Below are 26,989 nucleotides of genomic sequence, written 5' to 3'. Positions count from 1 at the left end.
ATCTGCCTGCCAGTGCAAGGGACACGAGTTTGAGCACTGGTCTGGGAAGATTCCACATGCTGCGGCTCAACTAAGTCCACATGCTGCAACTACTGAGCTTCTGTGCTACAACTACTGAAGCTCCCCGTCCTAGAGCCCCTGCTCTGTAACAAGAGAAGCCACCGCAATGAGAAGCCCACACACCACAACAAAGAGTATCCCCCATGTGCGGCAATTAGAGAATGCTCACGCACAGCGACAAAGACCCAGCATAGCCAAAAATAAGTAAATAAAACAAATGGAGGCCTTCCCTGGTCTACTGCACACTTAACAAGTTCCAGACACTTAATAAATAACCTATTAAGCCCAACATTGTCCTATGAGTTATAGCACATTTCTCTGTCCTTTCAACAGAGGAAAAAATATACTCAGAGATGAAGTCACTCGTTCAAGGTGATACAACTTTCAGCTGTAAGACCTGAGAGTTAAGGTCTGTCTGACTCCAAAGGAACAGTTGTTTCTATCATATCAGAAGCTCTCAAAGTGTGGTCCAGGGATAACCCTCTCTTTTCTTTCATGTGTAGAGTGAAGTCTTCCAGAGGTTATACAATACATAGTATCACAATGGGCTGAATGCAGAAGCAGGTGTGAGAATCCACATTACTGTATTAAAGCACACATTAAAAAGATTTGCCAATGGGACTTCCCTGGTGGTCCAGTGGTTAAGAATCTGTCTTGCAATGCAGGGGATGCAGGTTCAATCCCTGGTCTGGGAACGAAGATCCCACATGCTGCAGAGCAACTAAGCCCATGTGCCACAACTAACCCCTGAGGCAGCCAAGATGAATAAATGAAATAAACATTAAAAAAAATTTGCCAAAAATGCAACAACAAACAACCCAACAACCACCTCACAAACCTCCAAACAAACAAAATGATGCTACTCTTCTTACTACATTTTATTTTGAAGATTATACTTGTTTTCCATAAAATGTTAAAATGCAGAAGGCTTATTTTCTCAGTTTTCAGTTCAGTTCAGTTCAGTCGCTCAGTCGTGTCCGACTCTGCGCGACCCCATGAATCACAGCACGCCAGGCCTTCCTGTCCATCACCAACTCCCAGAATTCACTCAAACTCATGTCCACAGAGTCGGTAATGCCATCCAGCCATCTCATTCTCTGTCGTCCCCTTCTCCTCCCACCCCCAACCTTTCTCAGTTTTACTGACAAACAATTGGCCCTTGAACAACATGGGTTTGAAGTGTGTGGGTTCACTTGTATGTGGATTTTTTCCCCCCAGTAAATAGAGTAATATCTGTATTTTCATTGTACATATCTTAAAATTAAGTGTGGGAGAAAGTTTGTGTTCTGTTAGAGATCATCAATATGTGGAATCAAAAGAATCCAGGTTTGAGTTTTGATTCCATTCAAAATGTTTCAGCTTCCTGCCCTTGGGTGAGGCATTCATCAATTCCTCTGTTGTTGAGGCAGAGATAGCAGTATGCACATTGTGTGTGTATGGGGGTGTCAGCAACTCAGCTCCCTGTTGTCCACGTGTCAACTATAATTAACACATAATGCTGTAAAAAGTTAGGTACATAATGTGTTGATTTGATATACTCGTATATTGCAAACAGGCTTATTATTAGGTTAAAATCCATTAACATTTATCTACTAGTTTTAACTTCTAAATCTGGTAAATACTTATACGTATAAATCTCATAAACATCCATAGATGTAACGCACATAAAATGTCTTTGTAACCTTATATTACCTTTAAGAGTATAAAGCGGTCTTGAGATCAAAAAGTATGGGAGCCCCTATACTAAACCACGTTTAGGTCCCACAGGATGGTGATATTGGAAGCCTTGGTTAGATTGATGCCCCCCACCCCCCCGAGATCTGTTTCCTTAAGGTCATTATCCTGAGTACAGCCAAAAGTGAGAATTGAGTATTTAAAACTTCTGCCAATTAAATGTGGTGCTCTAATTTTAACATGGCTCCCCCTCACCCTAAGCTGAGTCATTAAAAATAGATTTGGGTACAGCAGCCCCCACACACCACTTGCTTTAACTAGGCTATCAGATCCACAAATTCAGTCTTCTAAGGCCTCAACATCTTCACACTAGATGCTAGCTCCTCCAGACCAGATGCCCTACAGCCTACTTAGCAGAGAGAAACAGTCAGTCTACCTAATGAAAGCAAGAGCTTTCCTCTGTTCTGGGGGCAGCTGGTGCTCTGTGCTGCATGCAGCTTTCCTCCCATCCCCTAGGTTAACAATGAAGTACATGCTGTGCTATATAGCTGGGGAAGGCCCCCAATCTAGCTCACTGCCAAGACTTCTAGTTAAAAAAGGTTGTGCCAGAAGCAATCCTGATTTGCTGCAACCTGGGGGAGCAGGATGTGCTGAGGGCGCTGCAGCAGCACTGCAGGCTGAGGTTGGCAAGCAGCAACTATTCCAGGACAAAAACACCGCTGATTAGTCTACGATTATCATTAATAAATGCCATCTGAGAAGACTCTGAGGTTGTCTGGAGTTTGTATTTAGGACTGAGGCTCTTGAATTTTTCCCATATTCAGACTCTAAACTTAAACTCACTACTGAAACAGATCCAGAATGGCAGTGGGGTAGTGAAAGGAGGTTTCTCCAGGCGGAAGCACAGCTGCAGTAGAAGATGTGGCTCAAAGGGAGAGGCTGTCGGTTACCATGACATTCTCTGGAAGAGGAATGGAGCTGGGATCAGATTGCCACAGGGGAGGCCCTCTGCAGTCCCTCCCTTTGAACAAGATGGTGAGGGAGGCAATTAAAAGGAGGCCAGAGCAAAAAGATGTCTGTTAATTCCCTCCACTGGCAGCTTCAATTAACATTTACAGTTTTGTTTTATTAGGGTACAGCTCTGTGCTGGGCCTTGGGTATATAAACATAAGTAAAATATGCTTTTGACCCTCGTGTTCACATTCACCTCACAAAAAACTTGTAAATGAAGTTATGACAAAGCATAATAAATGTTTTACAGCAGTTACATTCGAGAACTATGAAAGCAATATGAAGACAGAGGTCGTCAGAGAACGCCTCACAAAAGGTGATGCCTGAGTTGAGAGGAGTTAAGAAGAGTCAGAAAAAAGCAGCATGAGCAAAACCTTATGAGCAAAAGGTCTGCAAGGGCCCAGTGGTCTGAAGAATAGCCCCAGAAGTCTGGTGTGGAGTTGAAACTATAAGACATTCTGCATTTGATGAGCAAGAGCCTAGGACTATTCCAATGATGCTCACAAATGACTACCCAATTTGGAATCCAAACACCTAAGAGCTTAATAGACAAAAGTATTCAGAATCCACTTAAGTCAAGTTCTTTTATTAAATTTGGGATTCAGAACTATGCCATGAAAAATCTTAATCATATCAAGTCACTAGAATTTTACCTATAATCATTTTAACATGCACACCATTATTTATAAGAAATAACCGTATTAGAATCTTTTCAATGCCACTACTGTTAATAATGGTTAACATAATAACTAATTAATTTTTTTCTTTTCATGTTTCTTTTGGGGACAAGGAAAAAATAAAAGAGGAGCAGAAACAACAATATGTAACCAGATTCAGAATCCCTCCAAGTTACTGAATCCTGTGCAACATGGAGAGGGGGTTGGGAGCAGATAGTTCCTGTTCTAACACCAAGGGGTAGATCTGCCCTTGCAGTACAAGAGCAGACACAGTATGTAAATGAATGGGAGTGGCCTAATTTGCCCCATTTATTTTGGAGCCTTCACTTTCCACTTTCACACATTGGAGAAGGAAATGGCAACCCACTCCAGTGTTCTTGCCTGGAGAATCCCAGGGACGGGGGAGCCTGGTGGGCTTCCGTCTGTGGGGTCACACAGAGTCGGACACGACTGAAGTGACTTAGCAGCAGCAGCAGCAGCAGTTTGGTAACCCCTAATCTACAAGTATGGAAGATCCTTAAAGAAATGATGGTAAAGGTACCATGGGAGCCTGTAATAGACAATTCTAACCTGATTTTGAACAAGTGGCTTGAAAGACCTTAAGAGTAAGGTGGAATTTTTTTTTTTTTAAGGAAAATGGAATTAACTAAGTAGAGGAGCTGACTTCTTTGGAGGTGGTTCAAGGAGTGGCACTATTGGAGAAAAGAGCTCTGGCACAAGGCTCAGAACATGCTGAGGTGGGAACAGTGAGGGCTGGTTTGACTGGAGAGAGTCCATAATGAGTCAGAGGTGAGGTCACAAGGATCTTCTTAAGGATTTTGGATTCTAACTGAAAGGTGCTGAGACGGTCCTACAGGATTTTAAACCAAGAACTGACTTAGTAGTTTACTTGCTAATTCAGTAAGTACTTATTTAATGAGTGCCTACTACACGCCAGGCACATACAAGGCAAAATCCCTGCCCCTAGGATAACTATATTCTGGTCCAGGAGACAGACCACAAACAAAATAAAGCTGGCTATAAATGATAGGAAGGATATAAACACTCTCACCTCCGAGAGTCTTAGTTTAGACTGAGACGTGAAGCATGGGTAGGCTGCGGTGTGCAGAGCCAGAAGTAGGGGTTTCTGGCAGAAAAGGTGGGCAAGAACTTGGAACATAACAGGCCATATCCCAAGGTCATGTGACCAAAGAATGGTGAAGGCAGAAGAATGTGAGAGGGAGAAGGGACCTGCTCAAGCTGGGCTGTGAAGGCTACAGAGAGCCACTGGAAAGGGAAATGACATGATCTGATCTGATCCTGCTATGGACTGGGGGAGGTTCTAGGTGGAAGGAGAGGAAACTGAAGATACTATCGTGGGAGCTTGGGCAAAAGATGATGGTGGCTTGGAACAGGAGGAAACGGAGAAGAGAGGTTTGAAATACATTTTGAAGGTAGAAGTGACAAGACTTAATGAAAGACCTAAGTCGTTAGTTAGAAAGAGGTCTGGCTTCGGTACTCTCATCCACGTACCACTCAGTGAGGTAGGGAAGACCAGGTTTGGAATGATGGAGAAAAAAAAAAGTTTCTTTTTCTTACGCCAGGTTTGGGATGTTTAAGAAACTTTCAGATGAAGCTGTTAAACAGGTATCTTGTGTGATTCTTATACACAGAGGAGAGAAGGCAGGGCTAGAGATTAAACATGGGAGAGGCCTGCTTTCAGATGGTACTTAAAGCCACAGGACTGGATCATCTGAAGGAAGCATGCAGAAAACTCAGCATCAAACTCTGAAGGAAATTCAACTGCAAAATGTGACTGTACCACTTCCTGATGTGATTAGTCCTGGGATGAGATTTAAACCTCTTTAAATCATGGTAGCAATACCATGCTAATCTGATCTAGCAGCCACCCAAACCAACTAAACAAGCTTTCAAATGTTTCAGACTTCTACTGGCTGGAGGGCAAGTCATATAAAAGAGCTCTAAATTCACAACTGATGAGGGAGCAATCATACTTTTGTAATCAATACACAGAAGACAAAAATCAGCAATTTTCAGATAAACAGTTGAACTTAAAAAGATCATATTGAAATTTTTTCCTCCAAAGAAATCAAATTCAAAATTCTTTACACTCTTCATGTTCATTAATAGCAGCACTGTAACCTAATACTCCCTTGTTATTTCTGATATTACAGTGAATTTCTACAGAAGTTATTTCTGGAGAGATAACAGAAAAATAAGCATCAGTACTTGCAACAAATAAGGGAAATGAACTGCTCCGGCTGGTTCAAGGGAGTCCTTGATGAGAAAGGCAGAAACTGGAAGAAAATAAACTTTTGACTTAACAGTCCAATCTGATGTGTATGAAGGGGTTTGAAGGATGGATAGATGTGTGTGCCTGTGTGTCGCTTAGTCGTGTCTGACTCTTTCCGACCTCATGGCCTGTAGCCTGCCAGGCTCTTCTCTTCTGTCCCTGGGATTTTCGGCAATACTGGAGTGAGTTGCCATTTCCTCCTCCAGGAGGGTCTTCCTGACTCAGGGATCGAACCCGCATCTCCTGTGCCTCCTGCAATGCTGGCGGATTCTTTACCGCTGAACCACAGGGAATGTAGCCATCTACAAAAAGTTCTAACTGTATTATTCAACAACATGAAAAAACACGGAATTTGGCATCGCCCTCTAGCCTGATGACCGAGTTGCTGAAACCTCCGTAGGTTTCACATCCCCAGGACAAACAATTCGATCACCTGATCCTGATTCGGAAGCCCCAGGTCCCTTCCATTCCCAGCCCTAAAGCGTGGCCCAGTTTTCAGAAGCTGCGAGAGAAGGACGGCATCCCAGGAAGTCTGTTGACACAACAGGCCACCCAATTCATGGGTTCTGGGTGGCACAGGGTTGGGAAGAACCTTGAGACTCTGAGCAACTACCCCGCTATCCTTTTCGTCCTCCCTTACAGGGTCGGGAAGGCCGGAGGCCCCCCTTCTTCCCTCATACGGCTCCCCAGTGCCTCGTCCCTTACGGGACCAGGCCCTAGGAGCCTGGCTCCCTACCTGACTCATTCGAGGGACACGCTTTCTGGTCCAAACTTTACCTGCCTGAGGCCCGCCGCTTCTCTGTTGCTATAAGCCCCCACCGAGGAAAATGGAGTCGTCGAACCGAGACTGGGAAAGGATAGTACGGACCCACCGCACGGCCCCTCCGCCGCCACCGCCGCCGCTGCTGCGTCAACGTGCTACGTCACTTCCGGCGCCCTGTCACTGGGAGTGGGCGGGCCAGTTTGTGCTCTCTTCTCCCGCTTGGCTTTTTGGGGTTCGTCAGAGGACGAGCGGGTTGTCTGGCTGAAGCGGTTCAGGAAGGCAGTTGTCACAGGGCTCCGGGAAACAACTAAGCGGGTCGGAAGCAACCAGGCCTAGCTTGTCCCTCAGGCCGCTCTAGCAAGGAACCATAAAGACCAGGCTAGGGCTTCTCCCTTTTCTCTTCTCTGTGGTTCCGCCTGCAGCTTCCGCTTCCGGGCAGGGGCGGAGTTTCTTCGGAGATTAGGGGTTCCGCGCTACAGCCAGGATGGCTGTGGTGTCGCTGCTGTTGTTCGGGGGCTTGTGGAGTGCTGTGGGATCGTCCAATCTGGCTGTCGTTACGTGCGGTTCTGTGGTGAAGCTGCTCAATACGCGCCACAACGTGCGACTGCACTCACACGACGTGCGCTACGGGTCAGGTACGGCCACCGGGGTTCGGGTGGGCTGGGAAGGCCTGGTAGGCTCCGGAGGGGGCGGGGCCTGGAGAAACTCTGAGGGGTGTGGTCTCGGAAGGTTAGGGGAACCCGGGGGAGGTTTCTGAGGTCTGGAGGCCGAGTCCGAAAATTAAGTGGTCTTCAGGCATCTTCATCGTAATCCTAGTTTCTATCTGGTGCACTTCGTGCCAGGCATGTTACATAGTTACTTTTAAAGACTACAACGTTACTGCGAGGTATAGACTATTATTATCCTCATTTTACAGATGAGGAAACAGACTCAAATAAATCGCATACTCAAGGCCTTGGCAGCTAGTGAATGACAGTGACGGGGTTCAAAGCCTGCTTTCAGCTCCTGCAGGCTGGCAGTAGTCAGTGCAGGAGGGACAGACATATAGAAAATTACAGTAAGTGCTGTTACATGGCTGAAGTCTTCCAAGACCTCACTCTTTAAAGATATAACCCCCTGTTTAGCTCTTTTCCATCTTACACTTGCTCTTCAACTCTTCCTTTGGCCTCTTTTCACTCAAACCTTGCCCTTCTTGTAAAGAAAAACTAAAGGACTCAACTGGAATTGAAGAGGAAACTGTTTAGAGGGCTTTTTAACGTATGAAATTAAAATGCTTAGCTTGTGGGTTCATCTATAAGTCAGCAGTTATTTGTGGGTTCAGTCATTCAGTGTAGATTTAGTGAGCAACTATTATGTGCCTAAGGTGGTTGTAGATACAGGAAATACAGTAGTGTGGTAGTCAGCATGTTACAGGAAAACAAAAACAGAAAGAAGAGAAAAAAGTTCAGCTAGTGAGATGTGAGAGGTGTCTAAGATGACTGCTAGATTTCTGTCTTTGATAACTGATGATGCTATTAGCTGAGAGAGGAAAGAGTTCTCATAGATGGATATAGGTCTGTAATGATGGGTCTGTGGTTCATGATACCCAAAACCTGTCTGACCAGTTAAGACTAGAAGAGGAATTGAATTGTCATTGTTGGGATGTCTTAATAATCTTAGTGATTATTAAGTGAATACCTACTATATGTCAGGTTTATTGTATTTTAATTTGATCTGGTTTTCTACTTTGGATCTACTAAATCGAGTCAGAATGTGGGTGGAGAGAGGCCTGCCAGTAGGAATCTATAGGTTTAGGAAGCTCTTCACATGCTCCTGATGGGTAGCCAGATTTGAGAACCAGGTTCAAGTCTGGAGCTAAGAAGAGAGATTTGTGCTGAGTAAAGTTGAGAGAGTTAAGTACAACATCATTGTCTTGGTGACTGAAGATGTGGGAAGAGTAAATAAAATTGCCCAGGATGAACTGTGGTTTGCAATCTGGTGTCAGTTTGAATCATTTGAAAAGCTCACTGAAGCACATGTAAATGCTTTTGTCCTGATCCCCAACCATTATTTAAAATGTCTAAGGCCAGGGATGGAACTCTGGGTAATCCCTAAATTTAAGAATGGGAGAGGAAGTGGAGGGTTGAACAGAAAGTGAAAAAGTAAGAGACAAAAAGTGAGGACTGCGATTTAGTGAAGTATAGCAATGAGGACCAAGAGAACTGTTACGGCAGTAACCGGAATTAAGGAGGGAGAGTTGGTTTACCCTTAAAAAACTGTACAAAATCATCGGCTTGAGTAGAAGAAACTAGAGAGAAAGTGGTAGTTTAGTCATAAACATTCACCCAGATAACTGTGGTCTATCAACACTGTGTGTTAAGTGGTAAACAAAAAGTGTCATTGAAAGGTTATTGTCTGACAGGGCTAGGGGACTGCAGGGAAAGCTAGGAGGAACAGGCAAGAGTGACTGAGGAGAGCATCTAGGAAATATGTAGTACCTTCAAAGAATTGAGTACTGAATGAGGCCTAGAGAAGAGACTGTCCCTGGAGTTTATATGAGTGGGCTGTTTGGGAGAGCTTGACAGTAAATAAAGCTTTGTGGGAAGCCAAGTGGTCAAGTGGTTAAGAGTTGTAGAGTCGGGCCAGCTAGGTTCAAGCCCTGCACTGTCTCTTGGGATTGTGTAATCTTGGACATATTATTCATCTTTTTTAACACTCCAGTATAAAATGGGGGGCAATGATAGTAAAACCTATCATTAGGTTAGGTAGACAAGTGTATCAAATAAGAATATTCAAGTAAAAGGCTTGAGTTGGTATCTGACACCTGGTAAGTGCTCAAATGGACTTCCCTGGTGGCTCAGATGGTAAAGGTTAACCTTTTTAGAGGTAAGATAACCTTTTAACCTGCAAAGTCACACCATCTGTAATCATTATGAACTAAATTTAAATGACTTAAGAATACTTTTGTAACATGTTGATACTTTACTTACAGGAATTGGATAACTGTAATGGCTTGTTGAATTAAGTTGACAGCAAAGACTGGTCTCATTTTCATTGTGAAATATGATAAAAAAATTTTGGATTGTAATAAAAATTTTGGATTTTTTTTTGACTGCAGGTAGTAGATTGTAATACATAGTGAACACTGAATGATGTTACAAACAATTAAAAATATGATTAGATAACTGACATATACTGGGGGATATCCAGGCTACTGTATACAGGTTAAACACTGCCTGTGCTTCAAGAAAACCACATATGTTCATTTATTTAGTGCCCTTTGATGTACATTTTTGGACTATTCTGACACGGTACACCCTTAAATATAGTTCATTATACAGTAACTAATACTATATAAATACGTTGTGTTTCTCATACATGTTTTAATGTTGTAGAAGAAAAAAATATTATGAAACATAGGGTTTCCTTCCCACTCCTCCAAACCTTTTCAGTGACACAGGGCACATTATTAGCCATAGGAAAGAGAGGAGTCAGGTTGAACTCACCCTCTTTTCCTTTTTTTTTCCCTTGTATATAGAAACCCTTTATTGATAAAGTTTAGAAGAGAAGAATCTGTAACTTAATAAATTTTTTAAAAATGTAGTTATTTTTAATTGAAGGGTAATTGCTTTATAGTATTGTGCTGGTTTCTGCCATACACCAACATGAATCAGTAATAAGTATACACATCCCTTCCCTCTTGAACCTGCCTCCTACCACCCACCACATCCTACTCCTTTAGGTTGAAACAGAGCCCGTTTAAATTCCCAAGTCACACAGCAAATTCCCACAGGCTATCCATTTTACATATGGTACATTTTCCCACGCTACTCTCTCCATTGATCCCACCCGCTCCTTCCATCCCTCCAACCGCCCTCCGCTGCCCCCGGCTCCGGGCCCATAAGTCTATTGTCTATGTCTGTGTCTCCATTGCTGCCCTGCAAATAGGTTATCGGTACCATCTTTCTGGATTCCATGTGTATGCATTAGTATGTGATGCTTGTTTTTCTCTTTCTGATTTTACTCTGTATAATAGGCTCTAGGTTCATCTCCTTCATTAGCACTGACTCAAATGTGTTCCTTTCTATGACTGAGTAATATTTCATTGTATATATGTACCACAGCTTCTGTATCCATTCATCTGTCAGTGAACATCTAGGTTGCTTCCATGTCCTATCTATTGTAAATAGTGCTGCAATGAAAACTGTGGTACATGTGTCCTTTTCAGTTACAGTTTTCTCAGGCTGTATGCCCAGTAGTGGGATTGTTGGGTCATGTGATAGTTTTATTCCTAGTTTTTTAAGAAATCTCCATACTATCTTCCATAGTGGCTGTATCAATTTACATTCCCACCAACAGTGCAAGAGGGTTCCCTTTTCTCTGCATCCTCTCTGGCATATATTATTTGTAGAGTTTTTGATGATGGTCATTCTGACTGGTCCTTTATGTATTTTTTTGACTGCAGGGAGTGGGCAGCAGTCGGTGACAGGTGTAACCTCTGTGGATGACAGCAACAGTTACTGGAGGATACGAGGAAAGACAGCCACAGTGTGTGAGAGGGGAACTCCCATCAGATGTGGCCAGCCTATCCGGCTGACCCACGTCAACACCGGCCGGAACCTCCATAGTCACCACTTCACCTCACCTCTTTCTGGAAACCAGGTGAGGTGGCGTTCTACGGGTCACTGCTGCTCAACAGAGGATTTACTCAGTTGAGTTGTTTGATATCTTGGTTCTTCGCCCTTTCTCTTCCAGGTACAAATCTCTTCTGTGCAGACCTGAAGAACTGCCTATCTCATAAGGAGAAGGAAATTGTTTCTGGTCAAAATAGAGATTACATCTTGATCAAGAGATGAGGCAGAAAGAGAGGCTAGGTATATGTTAGTGTATCATAAGTTATCCTGGTAAATCTTGCAGTAAAGAAACCCATTGTTTTCCAAACTTGGGATAAAAAGTATTATTATTTTCTAATGATACCAACTAACCACATTCCGTTCCGTTCCGTTCCGTCGCTCAGTCATGTCCGACTCTATGCAGTAATTGTGCTCCCTTTTTTTTTGAAGCCTTGAACTTTTGAGGATGCGTATCCTTAAAAGTTCAAGGCTTTAAAAAGAAAGAAGGACTGATGCTAAAACTGAAACTGCAATACTTTGGCCACCTCATGCGACGAGTTGACTCACTGGAAAAGACTCTGATGCTGGGAAAGGTTGGGGGCGGGAGGAGAAGGGGACGACAGAGAATGAGATGGCTGGATGGCATCACCGACTGTGGACGTGAGTTTGAGTGAACTCTGGGAGTTGGTGATGGACAGGGAGGCCTGGCATGCTGTGATTGATGGGGTCGTGGAGAGTCGGACACGACTGAGCGACTGAACTGAACTGAACTGACTGATCCTTAATAAGTGCTTTCTTCTCACCTCCACTCTGTACATAGTTTACCCTGTTAACATTTTTAACATTAGTATGGTAAATTTGTTACAGATAACAAAACAGTGCTGATACATCGTTATCAGCTAAAGTCTGTAGCTCCTTCTGATTTCCTTAGTTTTTACCTGATGTTCTTTTTCTGTTCCAGGATCCCATCCACATTACATTTAGTTGTCCCTTATGCTACTCTTGGCTGTGACAGTTTCTTAGATCCTCCTTGTTTTTGTTGACCTTGGCAGTTTTGAGAAGTGCCAATCAGGTGTACGATAGGGTGCTCCTCTGTTGGAATTTGTCTGATCTTTTTCTTATGATTAGACCAGATTTATGAAGGTTTTTGGGAGGTAGACCACAGAGGTAAAGTACCATTTTCGTCTCTTTCAAGGCTACATAGTATCTTATGATTGTTGATATCGATGACCTGGCTGAAGTAGCATTTTTCAGGTTTGTTTGGTAAAGTTATTCTTGTCATCTTTTGCCTTTACATACTGTACTCTTCGGACAAAGAACTCTGACTCGTGTGTCACTGCGCACAGCCCTCTTCCTCTAGGGTGGAATAGTTACATAATTTATTTGAAATTCTTCTGCATGGGAGATTTGTTTTCTCTGTATTTATTCAATCATTTATTTTCATTGATATGGACTTCTTGATATGGATTCCTGGATTTTTTTTTTAATATGTACTTTGAATTATTATCCAATACCACTATCTTTATTACGTTGCTCACATTATTCCAACTTTGGCTGTTGGGAACTGTTTCAGTTGCCTCCTGTATCCATTTGACATGCTCTCATCATTGTGTTTGAGTGTGGCTGTGTTTTTAACACTTCTTTACTTTATGGCACTAAATTATTATGGGCTTATCTTGTCTATTTCTTTCCCTAGTCCTAGATTCAGCTATTTCCCTACGGAGTCCTGCTTCCGTTTATTGGAGAAGAGTATTCTTAGAAACCAAGATCTAGGCCTTGCATGAACTCACTGCTACTGGGGTTTTGTTTCTTTGAGACCCTCTCACCTGCCAGAGCAAAGAAATAACATGCCTGTATGTGTACATATACATGTCTCTGAGTGATCATATATGTAATTGTCTGTATCTATAAGTTAAACATGAGTTCTTATTAATATCTCCAACTCTAATGCATTGCCATATAGATCATTTTAGCCTCTTCTCTGCTTATTTGTGAATTCCCACTCTTAACAGTGAGACATCTGGCTCCCAACAATGTCATCCATTTACTTACTTGTTCAGTTCCAGTATACAAGTATAGTAGTAGGATTATTAATTACATGTAGTTTCTTTTGCCTTTAGTCTTTATTTCCAATTGACTGATTTTTTTATCATCTAAAATTTTATAGCTGTAAGTGTATATTTAAGTTACATGTGTTTGGTAGTGATCATTTTGTAATGTACGGAAATATTGAGTCAGTATGTTGTGTACCTGGAAGTAACATAGTGTTGTAGGTCAGTTATACTTCAATTAAAAAAAATTATATATATGTGAAATATCAGCAACTTTTAAAACAGTTATAGAAACTCTGAATTTTTGACCTTGTGGGGAATGGGATTAGAATACAAGTGGGAGATAGAATTTGCTATACTTTGCTCAATTAATATTTATTATTTAATTCTCACAATTATTTTGTAAGGTATTATCATCATCACTTTATAGAAGAGAAAATGAAAGCGCAGAGGAGTTACACAGGAAGGGACAAAGCTGACATTCAAGTTTTGCCTGTCTCCAGAGCCCATCCCATTTCTAACTTGTGTTTCTCATCAGGTCACTTAATATCTAGTTAAGGGAATGAGGTAGGAATATTTAAAGTCAAATAATAAGAGGTAAAGTGTTTTCAGACTATAATAGAAAATATAAGTAGAGGATTATTTGCAAAGTAATTTATTTTTAAACAACACTGGAGAGCCTTTTATTTTTCACTCTTGAATAACCTCATTTTCTTCCCATTGCCTCCCTCCCCTTTTCAAGCCTGTGTGTCAGCTATTCTAATATTGCTACCTATCTGTGTCTTCCAGGAAGTGAGTGCTTTTGGTGAGGAAGGTGAAGGCGATTATCTGGATGACTGGACAGTGCTCTGTAATGGGCCCTACTGGGTGAGGGACGGTGAGGTGCGGTTCAAGCATTCTTCCACCGAGGTTCTGCTCTCTGTCACAGGAGAACAATATGGTCGACCCATCAGTGGGCAAAAAGAGGTACATGGCATGGCCCAGCCAAGCCAGAACAACTACTGGAAAGCCATGGAAGGCATCTTCATGAAGCCCAGTGAGATGCTGAAGGCAGACAGCCACCACACAGAGCTATGAGTCTGGAGGCTGTGAGCCACTGTCACCACACAGTGTTCTTAGACGTCCGCTGCTCCCTCACCCTTGGGATCCCTGCCACGGGTTCCCTGGGCGTCGACTGTGTCACCACTGCGGTGAAGATGCATGACAGGAAGCCGTGGCTGTGTTTGGAAGCTTCAGCCCTTCACACTCGAGTGGGTGGCTCTCCCAGACTTGGGTCAGTTCTTTCTGAGTACAAGACTGGTTGGTGAAGGAGCAGAAGCTTTTTATTCATAGTAATAGGACAAAAACTGAAGGAGGCATCCCTCCTAGCTAGGAGATTTTTATTCCTCAGAAATTTGGCATCATGGATTATTAATGTGTGTGATTTGTCTTCCACTTTCTTTAAAACGATAAAAGAATTTCATTCTTAGTCACTGTGTTGTCATTTATTAGGTGTGCTATTTCACAATCTTATTAATCCTTGAGTCCTAAAAGTCATTGCTAAGGTTTGAGATGATGGGAACCTTTGATGTAGATCCTTGTTTTAAAAAAAACTTTATTTGGTATTGGTGTATAGCCAGTTAACAATGTTGTGATAGTTTCAGGTGAACAGCGGAGAGATTCAGCCATGCATATACATGTATGGTGTGGACCCTTTTGAGAGCCTTACTTGCATCCGACTTTTTTGTCTTTCTCTTTTCCCTCAGCACCTCATCTTTATTAGATTTTTGACTAACTATGGTTAAAGACCCATAATAAATAGCCAGTAAAATGTTTTACTTTGGATATGTTACTGCACTTGAGCAAAAGGGGTAGAGGTAGAAAGTGGGACCAACATTTATTTACTGTTTGCTAAATACTAGGCACCATATTATAGATCTCACCTCATTTAATCCTCACAAATACATTACCAGGTAGATACTACAATTTTACCAATGCGGAACAAATAGTTATTGCCTGAATTCTTAAAGCTAGTAATTAATTTGAATATAGGAATCCAACTGTGTCTGCCATATATTCTTTTTACTGCAGTACAACTGTATTTAGCTCTCGGGAGATAGCTATACTTTTTGGACAAATATAAATATCTCTCTTTGAAAAGGGGTTAGAGATCTTTTGTCCTCTGTTTACCTCATTTCTTTTCTCTTCTGGGTAGATTCAGGAAGTTTGCTCCTCTGTCCTTCAAGGAAGTTAACGATAAACAGAAGTGACTGCCATCTGCTGGAATGTCGTGACTTAGCAGGCCCTTTTTATTTTTAGAAACCTGGATTTTTTCCTTACTTGCTTTAGGGAGTTAATGTTGAACATTTGGGGATACCAGATCTGTGCCAGATGTGGCCCATAACATTAAAAGGATTGATCTCTTTTACAAGGACTTGTCTCAGTAAGATGAGGCCAGGAACTACTTGAGGAACTCCATCTCTGCCTTCTCTCCTCTTTTTCCATTTTATTTGCATTGCTTGCTTGAAATCTTTCCAAAAAGAAGTAGACAAATGACAAAATCAACATTTCATGCTATTGAGATGGTTGGGAGTAGAGTGGTTAACAGTCTGGGGAGAAAAGAAGTGATAGGAAACAGTTGAGTAAAGAGTAACTTCATAATGTAAGAGTAGGGAGTTGTGTTGCAAGTATCTCTCCGTGGCTTGGTCAGTGTTTTTACTCAGTGGTTGGGCCCTTCCTGAAAGTCAGGAAAGAAAGAATATACTTTGGGGCTGCAGGTTACAAGGTGGATGGAGGACCTCTAGCACTGGAAATAAGTATGAACTTAGAAAAAAAAAAGTGCTGGAGCCTTGGGGAGATGTGAAATGACCGATAAGAGGACTAGATGTGAAGGAAAACCAATTGGAGGGGTAAAAGCACCTCTGGGTGAAAACCTAGGTGAAAGCTGAAATGGTAATTTATCTGTAGGAGTGAAAAAAGTCTCCAAGAGAAAGCCTGGAAGATGTTTAGGAGGTTAGGATGTCAGAGCAAAGGGATATGAAGTACTTATTTTGAAATAAGTATGTCAAAGAAGCTAAAGCTAAATTTCTTTAGCTTGTATTGATATCACTGTACTAGAGTTGGACAGAAACTGTCCAGCGCCTTCATTTTACAGAGAAGGAAACAGGCAAAGTTGACTCTGAATTATCTATTTCATGTAATTATGCTTGCTCCCCAGGTAAATTGTTGCTAAAATGCAAGAATAATATTCTCTACTTCAGTAATATCCTCCTCCTAGCCCAGTGCCTAAATGGTGCTATTCTCAGTAGTAACTGAAAATTGCAGTGAAGAGTCCAGAATGGTGCAACTCATTCCTTTGTGGATGGAATGAGGTGGGATTTTTGAGGCCTTTTAATTACCTTTGGTTTCGTCCTTACTGATGTTCAGACAAGAATGAGTTAAGACAACTAGTTTGTGTGACTCAGAAGTATAACTTCCGCGGTAGCCTCAGTACGAGCCCTAAGTAGCCAAGCAGACTACAACTACTCAGGGAAACTGCTTTGAAAGTGGAACTCTCCGCGGCCGAAACTACCCATGAAGACCATTGCCAGCCAGCAAGGAGAGCCGCAGGCCGGTGGCAAACCCCCGGCTCCGCTTTTCCGGGTTCAGAACGGTGCGCCCGGGGGCGGGGCTTGTGTGTCAGTCGTGGGCCGCTACCTTGCGCTCTCCTTCCGAAGCCACGCCTTCACTTCGCGCAAGCAGCCAGTCGGCCCCGCTGGATCGCGGGCGCCGGGCGGGGCAGGGCAGGGAGACGGCTGGCTGGCTGGCTGGCTGGCTGGCTGCGGGGGGCGGAGCGCAGGCGCGCCAACGCTTCCTCGCCCAGCGTCGTCCCTGCGCGTGCAGCTTGTCGGCCCGCGGCGGCGCAGCTCGGAGCCGGCGGGGCGGGCGCGGGGGGGTGGTGGCACCCCGGCAGGGCGGGGGCCGGAGCCAGGCCGGGCCGGGGCCGGAATGCCCCTGTTCTTCTCCGCGCTGTTGGCCTTGCTTTTGTTAGGGCTCGGCGCCCTCTTCCTAGGCCGGTGAGGGGATCCCGGCCACGGCGGGTGGTGGAGAGGGTGGGAAGGGAAGGAAGAGAGACTGAGGAGGGGGCGCACTGGAAAGAGGCGCGCGGGAGGGGGTTGGGGGAGTTGCGCGGGCGGCGGAGGGGGAGGGGCCGGGGAGGAGGCGCGCGACGAGGGGAGGGGTCGAGCGGGGGCGTAAGAGTGGAGCTGGCTGGTGGGAACCGCGAGAGCCGGGAGATAGAGCGAGCGGCCGAGGCCTGAGAAGATGCTGAGACTGGGTGGTGGATAGGGGTGTGAATGAGGAGGGGGCCCGGCATAGTGGTTTTTCTTTCCCCATCCGCATGCCCGTGAATGTCCCCTTCCCCGGGTGCGAAGGGCACCTGCAGCCTCGCCCTGGAAAGCCGGAACAGGTCTGGCTGCCCAGGGAGAGCGGCTTTGGAGCCGGCCGGATGTGACCCCACACTGCCTTCTCGCAGACACCTGTCTGGAGGGCGGAGAAGGAGACCTTTAGGGGGTTGTGTGATGGCACACCTGACACGGATGCCTGGACTTCAGCTCCTGTTGGGACCTCTTCTCTCTGCCTCTGAGGTTCCTAAGGATTTGAGGGATTGCTTTCTTTGTCTTCAACTTAAACGGTGGCGCTTAGTTCGTCTGATTTCATTTGGGTGGAGGGGACACTCTGGGACTAGGGTCCTGATCAGCGTGGCTGAATGTATATGGAAGAGTGGTGTATATGGCAGAATGTATATGGCAGGTGGGGGAGACAGGAGAATTGCCCAGAAGATCCACCTCTAGTTCATGATCCTTTGCCAGGCTTTCTGAGACCTGCAGAGGGTGAGGGTGGCCACCCTTTGGGAGAGGGTCCTGTGAACCTACAAGGATTTTTCTGCAGGTGGCTTGTGGTCCGGTTGGCCACCAAGTGGTGTCAGCAGAAGCTGCAAGCGGAATTAAAGATTGGCTCCTTTTTTTGGATTCAGAATGTCAGTCTTAAGTTTCAGCAGCACCAGCAAACAGTGGTGAGTCCTAGGAAACTTCTGGGGAATGTATGTGGGTTGATCTAGCTGAATTTCAACTTTTAATTTCCTTTTTAAAAACTCCTGGTGGCTTTCCTAGTTAACCCAGCCTTGCCATCCCAACCAAGATGATTTTAGAGCCTATTTGGGAATACTGGAACTGATGCAAGTTATTCTTTTTAAAATGCTTTTGAGGCGCAGGGTGTCCAAGGCATGTAAAAAGGATAGGGAAGTAAAGTACAGAACAAAAATACAGAAGTAACGCAGAGAACAAAGATAACGAAGACTACCATTCTAATGTAAGAGGGGAAATGGCAAAAATCCATGAAAGAGAAATATTAAAGTCTAACCAATGTCACTGAGATGAACAAGATATAGTGCTGAGGAGAAAGGCTGGGGGAAATGGAATGGAGAATAGTGGAAGGGCTCTCGCACTTCCTCCTCTTCTTATACCCTTTCTTGTCCTGTCAAACTGCTCTGGGCTTACCTAACAGCTAGTGTACAAAGCTTCCTCCCACACTGTTTTAGGAAATCGATAGCCTATGGATTTCCAGCAAACTCCTTAGCCATGATCTGCCGTGAGTACCCTCTCTTCACTTTCCTCTTGGGGAATATTTTGGGATTGTGGTTTGCAGATTGAGATTTGTTTACAGAGGCCCCACAGTCCAAGGAGGGAAGCGGGTTCTTGGTGGTGTCTCTGGGTTAGCCTAGAAGCTGTTGTTTTGTGAGACAGATATTGATAAGTACTCTGAGACTCTTCCATGATTGAAGCTATGTTTTTAGGGAGGATGGGAAAATGGGTATGAGGGAGGGAAAAAGACTGGTATGGAAGGGGTTTGGACCTGATGGCACTGAGATTTTTCTCCTGGACAGACACTATGTGGCCTTGTGCTTTGGAGAAGTACGTATCAGAACTGACCTCCAGAAGGTTTCTAGCCTGTTTGCCCCGTTCTCCCAGAGTACTGGGGCGCACCAAAAGGAGCTGGCCTTCAGCCCATCCTTACTGAAAATCTGCCAGGTGAGGCTTCTTTTCCACTTCCCTGAAGTAGGAATGGCTGGCTTTGAAGTCATGGTGGCTTTTTCTAATGTACTTAAGGCATAATGCTAAGAGGTGCCTCATTATTTTTCCATTGGCATTTAATTTAAAGGAACAACACTGCCTTGATATTAATTATCATTCATCTTTGTATTTTCCTTTTAGCTGTTTTCAATTCATGTAGATTCTATAAACATTATGGTCCTCAAGGTGGCTACTTCTGAGTCCTTGTGGCATATTCAGATCAGAGAAAGCAGTTTTCTTTTGGATGGTGATGGGAAGAGGTAAGCACTGGGTAGAAGAAGGTTTGGTAACTGTGTTGTTGCCTTACAGTTGTTTCAGGCTGGGTGGATATCAGGGCTTTCTTATCAAGGTGTCAAGTTCTCTCATTCTGTGTAATTTGAGAAGAGAGTAAGATTAAGGACTTCTGCTTGCCTTGTGCCTTCCAGCCAACAAAGCTTGATTGAATTACAAATAATGAGGAAAGGGGCCAGGTGCTCTTTTTTTTTTTTCCTTTCCCAGGCTGAAATGTGAGGTGAGCCTAAGTCAGATCAACAGCAAAGTTCTAAAGAGTGGCCAGTTGGTGAGTATGTCACAGTCATTCGATGCCTTGTTTTTCTTCTGGGCATAAAATACGAAGGTGCTCGGGGCTTACACTCTAGATTTATGTGTGGTATGGGGTTCCCTCAGGCATGTGTTCCAGACCACAGCATTTTGACCGCAAGCTCCCGACACAGTCACACCTTAGAGGCTTATCTTCCCTGTAGGAGGACACCTGTCTAGCGGAGCTCTCACTTGCCCTAAAGCTGTGTCTTGAGGTGGGCATCAGTGGCGGGCAGCTGAAGGCGATCACGGTGGATGTGTGGACACTCCATGCTGAACTGCATGAGGGCCTCTTTCACAGTCAGCTGCTGCGCCAGGGCGCCGGCCTGGCCCCCAAGTCTCTTCCCTGTTCAGGTAAAGTCCCAGTCAGTGAGCTTCTTAGCTTCTCTGTTGGGCATTCTTTTGGAAGTAGGAAAAAAAAATAGTGGTCTCACCGCTCATTTAGGTGTGATTTGTTATTTGCCATGGTCTTTAATCCTGGTCTTTGAGGATTAAATGCCTTTGAAAGAGGGCATTTGCTTGTGGTACATGAAAGAACATTTAGTGGGTGATTATCATAAATGAGGCCTGAACTTCGTGTTTTGTACATATTCCCTTACTAAATCCTTAGCGTTTCACAAATGAGGACACTAAAGTGCCTGGTAAGATTAGGTAACTTGACTGAGATCACATGGGTAGTCAGTGGTAAAAATGGGGTTTGAATTATTTGGCCCGAAAGTCCGTATTCTTTTCATTATAATAACCTGCTCTCCATACTATTTTTCAGTTGTTTATTTTGACATGTATACACTGTTACATTTACTTATTTTATTTCTATCCACGCTGGTCTTTGTTGCTACGTGCCAGCTATCTAGTTGCAGAGAGCTGCGTCTACTCTCTTATTACAGTGCACAGGCTTCTCATTGTGGTGGCCTTTCTTGTTGTTGAGCACAGGCTCTAGGCACTTGGACTTCACTTGTTGTATCACACAGGCTCATTAGTTGCGGCTCACAGGCTCTATAGTACAGGATCAATAGTTGTGGCTCACAGGCTTAGTTGCTCTGTGGCATGTGGGATCTTCTTGGACCAGGGGTTGAACCTGTGCCCCTGCATTGGCAGGCAGATTCTTATCCATTGCACCACCAGGGTAGTCCTCCAGACTGTTTTTTAGACCCTGAGGAAGGAAGTACAGTAGGTGCCTGGATCCCTGGGATCTTGGCCTTATTGCCTAAGTTTGGACGTTTGCCTAGCCTACTTTATGTGGGAACGTTTGGCTGAAGAGGGCATGGCATATTGAGAGACTTGAGTGTTAAGAGTTGATGGTTTTTGTATTATTTATTGGTGTTTTCAGAGGTGACAGAGGACTTGGCTGAACCAACTCTGCCTGGCCTATACCTCCTTCAGCAGCTGCCGGACCAGGTCAAGGTGAAGATGGAGATCACAAGTGTGGTGTTGTCCATGAATAGTCAAAAGAGGTGAGGTTTCTCCTGACACAGAAGTGTGGAGAGTGATAGTTGGAGCTGTGTGCTGGGGTCTCCATAAGCAGCCCAGTAGCTGCACTGAGCTTGTGTGAAGGGGGAAAGGGAGTAAGACTAGCATCCCACATATTTCTAAGCCAGACTCTGTCTCTGGTCCAGGCACCTGAATTGGACATTGAAGCTGCTGCATTTCCTGTACCACCGTGATGAGGATCAGCTGCCCCTGCGAAGCTTCACGGCGAATTCTGATGTGGCACAGATGAGCACCGAACTCCTTCTGAAAGGTTCATGGGTGGGGTCAGTGGTACTGAGAGAGAACAGGAGGACCAGTCTCACACTTCCTCAGTGCCTTACTTGGTCTTCTTAACTCAATATCAGTAAAGCAGAGGAGGGGGAGTTGGGAACATACTGAAACTAACGAGTGTTGGTGACATTCTTTTCATCTCCTCGCCCGCCCCTGACCCTCTTCTAGTCTTTCCTCTCATCTGCCCTTTGCCCTTACAGATGGGTTGTTGCTGTCCCAGAGCCGCCAGCGCATTGTCTGCCTCAACTCCCTCAAGGCTAACGTGCAGGTCTGTTGACCAAGAATCATTCCTTTTTCTGCTCTCCCCCTATGCCATTGAGTCGTGAGCAAATAAAACCTGAACCCACAGTTCTGGGGTCCTCGTTTCCAGGTGACCACCATTGACCTCTCAGCCTCCCTGGTTCTGAACACTTGTATTATTCATTACCGGCACCAGGAGTTCTCTCACTGGCTACACATGCTAGCACTGGAAACCCAAGAGTCCAGTTCATCTCTTCCTCAGCAGAGGAAGAACAGGTCAGTGTCATCTTTTTCAGCCACCTTCTTATCAGATGGATCCTTGGATTTTTTGGTCTAAAGTGGCATCTTGTGTTAAACATGTATTTGGTTGTTTGATCTTTTTTAAATCTCAGTTTTAACAGCCTAGTCTTAACAGCAAACATGCTTTATATTTTCTGTTAGATGAGACTCTGGCAGTAGAATGAATGAAAAATTTCTTTGTTTTTTTGTCCTCAGTGCTTAGCACAATTCCTTATTATATAAAATGAACATTTCTTGAACTGAACTTAAATAATCAATATCTCGTCTGCCTTAGATTATAAGGTACTTGCCATGTCAGTAGTGCCATGTCTCTGTGTGTGGTACTTGCATTTTGTCCCATAGAGGAGGTCAGTGGTTTGTAAGTGATGCTTCTTGGTGGTATTAAGTTGAATCATAAGATATACTGATATTGACCATTTTTGATATATATTATTTGATACATGAAAATAGCAATTTCATCTGGTTCAACCTCATAAGTCTCTATGGATTATCACTGGGAGTAGGAGGAAGCTGATGAGTTCAATCTTTTTCTAGTTGCATCCTTTCCTAAGAATCACAACAAAACTCATCCTGCCTTTTGAGAGCTTCTGAAATCTGTAACATGATAGGAAGTTGCAGTTCTTTCCTTGTCAAACAATGAAGTCTTGTCCCCGTACAGAGCCTTTCCTCAAATCCTGGCACCTATCATCTTTAGCACCTCCATCTCCAACGTCAATGTTTCCATTCAGCTGGGAGATACACCGCCCTTTGCCTTGGGGTTCAATTCCATCTCTCTGGGTAAGGCTCTGCGATGGAAAAGGAACAATTTATTCATTAGTGGAGCTGGGCCCAGGTGATGGCCACTGTGGCTCCAAAGAAGTCCTCTCTCCCACCTTCTGTGTTTAGATTACCAGCACTTGAGACCACAGAGTATCCATCAGCGGGGTGTCCTAAGTGTGGACCACCTCTGCTGGCGGGTGGGCAGTGACTCCCATATTCAGAGAGCACCCCACCCACCCAATATGCACGTTTGGGGTGAGGCGCTTGTCCTGGACTCCTTCACACTACAGGTAGGTGGGGACTTTGGTGAACAGCAGCCTATAGAGTTTGCTCATCCTGCCATGCTCTGGAGCACTGAGCACCAGTGCATTTACAGAACTGTGTGTTGGCATGCTTCTGATGAAGTCCCTTTGTTTCTTTTTTAGGGTAGCTATAACCAGCCTCTGGGCCTGTCCAGCACTCAGTCAGATACCCTCTTTCTTGATTGTACCATCCGAGGACTGCAGGTGGAGGCATCAGATACCTGTGCTCAGTGTCTTTCTCGGATCTTCTCCTTAATGGGTCCACAGTCTGGAAAGTCAGCTGTCTCTAGGGAATCCTCATTTGGGGAATCTGTGTCATTACTGTGGAAGGTGGACTTGAAGGTGGAGGACATGAACTTATTCACCCTTTCTGCCCTGGTTGGTAAGTGGGACAGGAAGTGGATCGTTATATAGTATAGTATACAGTGTACTGTACTGAAGTGGGTAGTTTGTAACCTAAGCAGATTATGCTGCTGCTCCTCATGTAATAAAATCAGTTATTTGAAAATTTTCTAAGTCAGGCAGGAAATGTTAAAAGGTCTTGGGTAACTGTTGGGCTTCTTGATATTTCTTAAAGGCTTACAGATAGCAAAGTGTATAAGAACAAACAGCTTTGATATCTGATCAGGAGAAGGAGATGCAGTTAGTTTTCTGTTTTCTTTGTGTATTTAGTTCTAGAGAGAAACTGATGTATTTCTGGGAAAATGGTGGGAGTTTGGGTACTTCTTTGGCCCTGCCAGCTTGTAGTTAGGTTAAAATGGGAAAGGAAAAACTTCCCTAAAACATGAGGAATTAGGTTAGGAAAGTGTGGGGAATAAGGATAGCCAGAGTGAAGGGAATAAGGAAGGAAGGAGAGCGAGGACTGAAGTTGGCGTGTGAGAGCCAAGCACCAACCCTGACATGGTTTCTGGATGTTAGGTGCTTCTGAGATCCGGCTGGACACCCTGACTGTCCTGGGAAGTGCTGAGACCTCCACTGTGGGTGTTCAAGGACTTGTGCTTGCGCTGGTGAAGTCGGTCACAGAGAAGATGCAGCCCTGTTGTAAGGCTCCTGACATCCCCACTCCAGTGCTCAGCTTCTCCATGCTCTCCATCACCTATCACAGCAGCATCCGCTCTCTAGAGGTAATGTTTCCATTACCTCTAGAGGTGGGGTTGGGTTGGTTTTTCCTTGGCTTAGAGCATTTTCCAGTCTGAGTCATGTTGTGAAACTCACCTGTGAGAAACAACACCTAGTGGTTGGTCTTTTTGCCCTGGCTTGTTTTGTACATTTTTATCTTTTAATGTGGAACTTAAAATACATATAAAACCAGAGAGTATATGAACTTTCATGCAACCATACCTGACCTCAATAATTACCAACTTAGGACCAACCTCATTTAGCTTAACTGTGAGCAGTCACGCCTGCCTTCTACTATGGGATTATTTTGAAGCAGATATCAGACATATAATTTCAACTGTAAAGATTTCAGTGCGTGTATCTGATATACGGATATATGCTTTTGAACTGTGGTGTTGGAGAAGACTCTTGAGAGTCCCTTGTACTGCAAGGAGATCCAACCAGTCCATTCTGAGGGAGATCGATCCTGGGTGTTCATTGGAAGGACTGATGCTAAAGCTGAAACTGCAATACTTTGGCCACGTCATGCGACGAGTTGACTCACTAGAAAAGACTCTGATGCTGGGAGGGGTTGGGGGCGGGAGGAGAAGGGGACGACCGAGAATGAGATGGCTGGATGGCATCACCGACTCTGTGGACATGAGTTTGAGTGAACTCCGGGAGTTGGTGATGGACAGGGAGGCCTGGCATGCTGTGATTCATGGGGTCGCGGAGAGTCGGACACGACGAGCGACTGAACTGAACTGAACTGAACTGAACACATTATATATAAGTAAAGGGCTCTTAAAGGTCATGATCTGGTGGCATTTTACTGAAGCACTCAGCTCATAAACAGGCTAGAAGAGACCTGAAGATGGAGGCACTGGAAAGTTTTGAGAGGCTTCCCAGTACCTTTCTTCTCAGGGTATCATTTCGGTTGGACATGGGGTCCTCTTGGGAGGAGAGTGAGATATTTCCCTGTTCATCAGACTTCAGCTTCCTTTGGAAACCAAAGAGTTTCCTTTACAGAGATTGGAACTCAGAGGAGTTTTTTGATCTTGGAATTTAAATTTCCTCTGTCTCCTTAACTTTGTTTGGAGAATTGACTTTGTTTTTCTGGCTAACAGAGTTCCTCTAATCCCTTCTTTGAGGCATACTTTCCCATAAGTCAGTTGCTACATGAACTTGTGACCAGTGCTTTTTAAGAATTAAATCAAGGTACAATCAGTGCATGAAACATTTTCCAATTGATTCTTGCAGTGGTTATTATACAGAAGGTGTTCGTTATGAAAGGTAACTCATGAGCAGAAACGTAAAAGCCAAATGACTTATCGAGTACATCTAAATACTGGATATTCTCTGGTAGATACCAGAGAATTAAATGGCTTTTACTCTCAGACAATTTAGAATCTGGTTGAGGAGAACTTAAAAAAGAGTAAGTGCTTATAAGTAGGGACTGTTAGCATGCTAGTGCAAAGAGGAGCAAAGCAAGGGGGTCATTAATATGGTTGCTCAGGACAGACTTCTGAGCGGAGATGGTTCTTGTGCATGTATAATAGTTCCTGCATCTCTCATGTTCTAGGATATGGTAATTGATCAATCCTTTCCTCTTATTCTGTAAAGGTTCAGTGTGGCGCAGGGCTGACCTTACTCTGGAGCCCCCCAGATCACATGTACCTGTACCAGCATGTGCTGGCCACCCTGCAGTGCCGAGACCTACTAAGAACCACTCTTTTTCCTGAGACTGTTCCCCTTGTTGAGCTAGAGACTCCAGCGACCCCCTCTGAGCCAGAAGCCTGTCCCCCCGAGTCGTCCCCGCCAAAGCGGCTGCTGAACCTGACGCTGGAAGTGAGCACAGCCAAGCTGACGGCTTTTGTAGCTGAGGACAAGTTCATTACCCTGGCTGCCGAGAGTGTGTCCCTGAGCCGGCACGGGGGTTCACTGCAGGCTTACTGCCCAGAGCTGGCCGCAGGCTTCGATGGCAACAGTATCTTCAGCTTCAAGGAGGTGGAGGTGCAGCTGCTCCCCGAGCTGGAGGAGATGATCCTTCACCGGAACCCCTTCCCTGGACTGCAGACGCTTCGGAACCGCGTGTGGCTCCTCTCCCTGGGTTCAGTCTCCGTGGAGTTTCCTTATCAGTATGATTTCTCACGGACTCTGGACGAGGCCGTGGGAGTTCAGAAGTGGCTGAAGGGCCTGCACGGAGGGTCTCGCTCTCAGGCTTCTCCCAGCTCTGCCCCGCTCCCACCTGATATACTCCTGAAGGTCCAACACTTCTCATGGGTTTTCCTGGATGACATTTTTGAGGTGAAGCTTCGTGATAACTATGAGCTGATGAAGGATGAAAGTAAGGAGAGTGCCAAAAGACTGCAGTTGCTGGATGCCAAAGTGGCTGCCCTGCGGAAGCAGCATGGGGAGTTACTGCCTGCCCGCAAAATCGAGGAGCTGTATGCCTCTTTGGAACATAAAAACATTGAAATCTACATCCAGCGCTCCCGTCGTCTCTATGGCAACACACCCATGCGCCGGGCACTGCTCACTTGGAGCCTGGCAGGGCTCGAACTGGTGGCTCTGGCAGACGCCTCCTTCCATGGGCCTGAGCGTGTACTAGAGCAGGTTCGAGAGCTTGATCCAGGCAGCCCTTTCCCTGTTGAGGGAATAGATCTTGTCATTCAGTGGTGTAGGATGCTCAAGTGCAGCATCAAGACATTTCTGGGTAAGTAACACTTTTTTATTTGCA

General features: G+C 44.6%; 3 protein-coding genes across 13 annotated transcripts in view; 2 read left to right on the top strand and 1 right to left on the bottom strand.

Annotated features, from left to right (window-relative positions):
- The window catches only part of SUPT6H (SPT6 homolog, histone chaperone and transcription elongation factor), a 30,828-nt gene extending 24,169 nt beyond the window's left edge, over positions 1 to 6,659 (bottom strand). The window contains exon 1 of one of the 2 annotated variants that reach the window (XM_055402042.2): positions 6,493 to 6,659. The gene's annotated coding sequence lies outside the window, so the exon portion shown is untranslated. The remainder of the gene's footprint in view (positions 1 to 6,492) is intronic. The other variant, XM_055402050.2, reaches the window with a different exon arrangement.
- Positions 6,660 to 6,770: 111 nt separating this feature from the next.
- Positions 6,771 to 14,589, top strand: SDF2 (stromal cell derived factor 2). The gene is made up of 3 exons (XM_055402091.2): positions 6,771 to 7,113; positions 10,923 to 11,119; positions 13,911 to 14,589. Exons 1-3 carry the CDS (start codon positions 6,963 to 6,965, stop codon positions 14,196 to 14,198), a joined length of 636 nt encoding a protein of 211 aa, XP_055258066.2. The 5' UTR covers positions 6,771 to 6,962; the 3' UTR covers positions 14,199 to 14,589.
- Positions 14,590 to 16,982: 2,393 nt separating this feature from the next.
- Positions 16,983 to 26,989, top strand: part of BLTP2 (bridge-like lipid transfer protein family member 2) — a 33,125-nt gene continuing 23,118 nt past the window's right edge. For 4 of the 10 annotated variants that reach the window (XM_088828712.1, XM_088828709.1, XM_088828713.1 and 1 more), the window contains exons 1-15: positions 17,343 to 18,153; positions 18,679 to 18,728; positions 19,024 to 19,168; positions 19,352 to 19,470; positions 19,709 to 19,769; positions 19,954 to 20,143; positions 21,120 to 21,243; positions 21,406 to 21,530; positions 21,751 to 21,818; positions 21,921 to 22,066; positions 22,749 to 22,867; positions 22,976 to 23,139; positions 23,275 to 23,533; positions 24,070 to 24,275; positions 25,873 to 26,965. In XM_088828712.1, coding sequence (XP_088684838.1) covers positions 17,848 to 18,153; positions 18,679 to 18,728; positions 19,024 to 19,168; positions 19,352 to 19,470; positions 19,709 to 19,769; positions 19,954 to 20,143; positions 21,120 to 21,243; positions 21,406 to 21,530; positions 21,751 to 21,818; positions 21,921 to 22,066; positions 22,749 to 22,867; positions 22,976 to 23,139; positions 23,275 to 23,533; positions 24,070 to 24,275; positions 25,873 to 26,965 — 3,175 coding nt within the window. In that variant the 5' untranslated portion in view covers positions 17,343 to 17,847. Of the gene's footprint in view, positions 17,156 to 17,342; positions 18,154 to 18,678; positions 18,729 to 19,023; positions 19,169 to 19,351; positions 19,471 to 19,708; positions 19,770 to 19,953; positions 20,144 to 21,119; positions 21,244 to 21,405; positions 21,531 to 21,750; positions 21,819 to 21,920; positions 22,067 to 22,748; positions 22,868 to 22,975; positions 23,140 to 23,274; positions 23,534 to 24,069; positions 24,276 to 25,872; positions 26,966 to 26,989 lie in introns of those variants that run through there. The other 6 variants (XR_016035472.1, XM_088828715.1, XM_088828714.1 and 3 more) reach the window with 4 other exon arrangements.

The sequence above is a fragment of the Moschus berezovskii genome, chromosome 20 (assembly GCF_049115385.1).
Source record: "Moschus berezovskii isolate FMDL1 chromosome 20, NW_MosBer_1.0, whole genome shotgun sequence".
Lineage (NCBI taxonomy): Eukaryota > Metazoa > Chordata > Mammalia > Artiodactyla > Moschidae > Moschus > Moschus berezovskii.
Note: the sequence above shows the minus strand (reverse complement) of the source record. Positions and strands in the feature narration are given on the sequence as shown.

Bases quoted from the DNA above. Each gene is read 5' to 3' on its own strand.
- SDF2 (XM_055402091.2), top strand. From the start codon at position 6,963: ATGGCTGTGGTGTCGCTGCTGTTGTTCGGGGGCTTGTGGAGTGCTGTG. The intron at 7,114-10,922 runs GTACGGCCACCG...TTTTGACTGCAG, and splicing joins CGACGTGCGCTACGGGTCAG to GGAGTGGGCAGCAGTCGGTG. The intron at 11,120-13,910 runs GTGAGGTGGCGT...TGTGTCTTCCAG, and splicing joins CACCTCTTTCTGGAAACCAG to GAAGTGAGTGCTTTTGGTGA.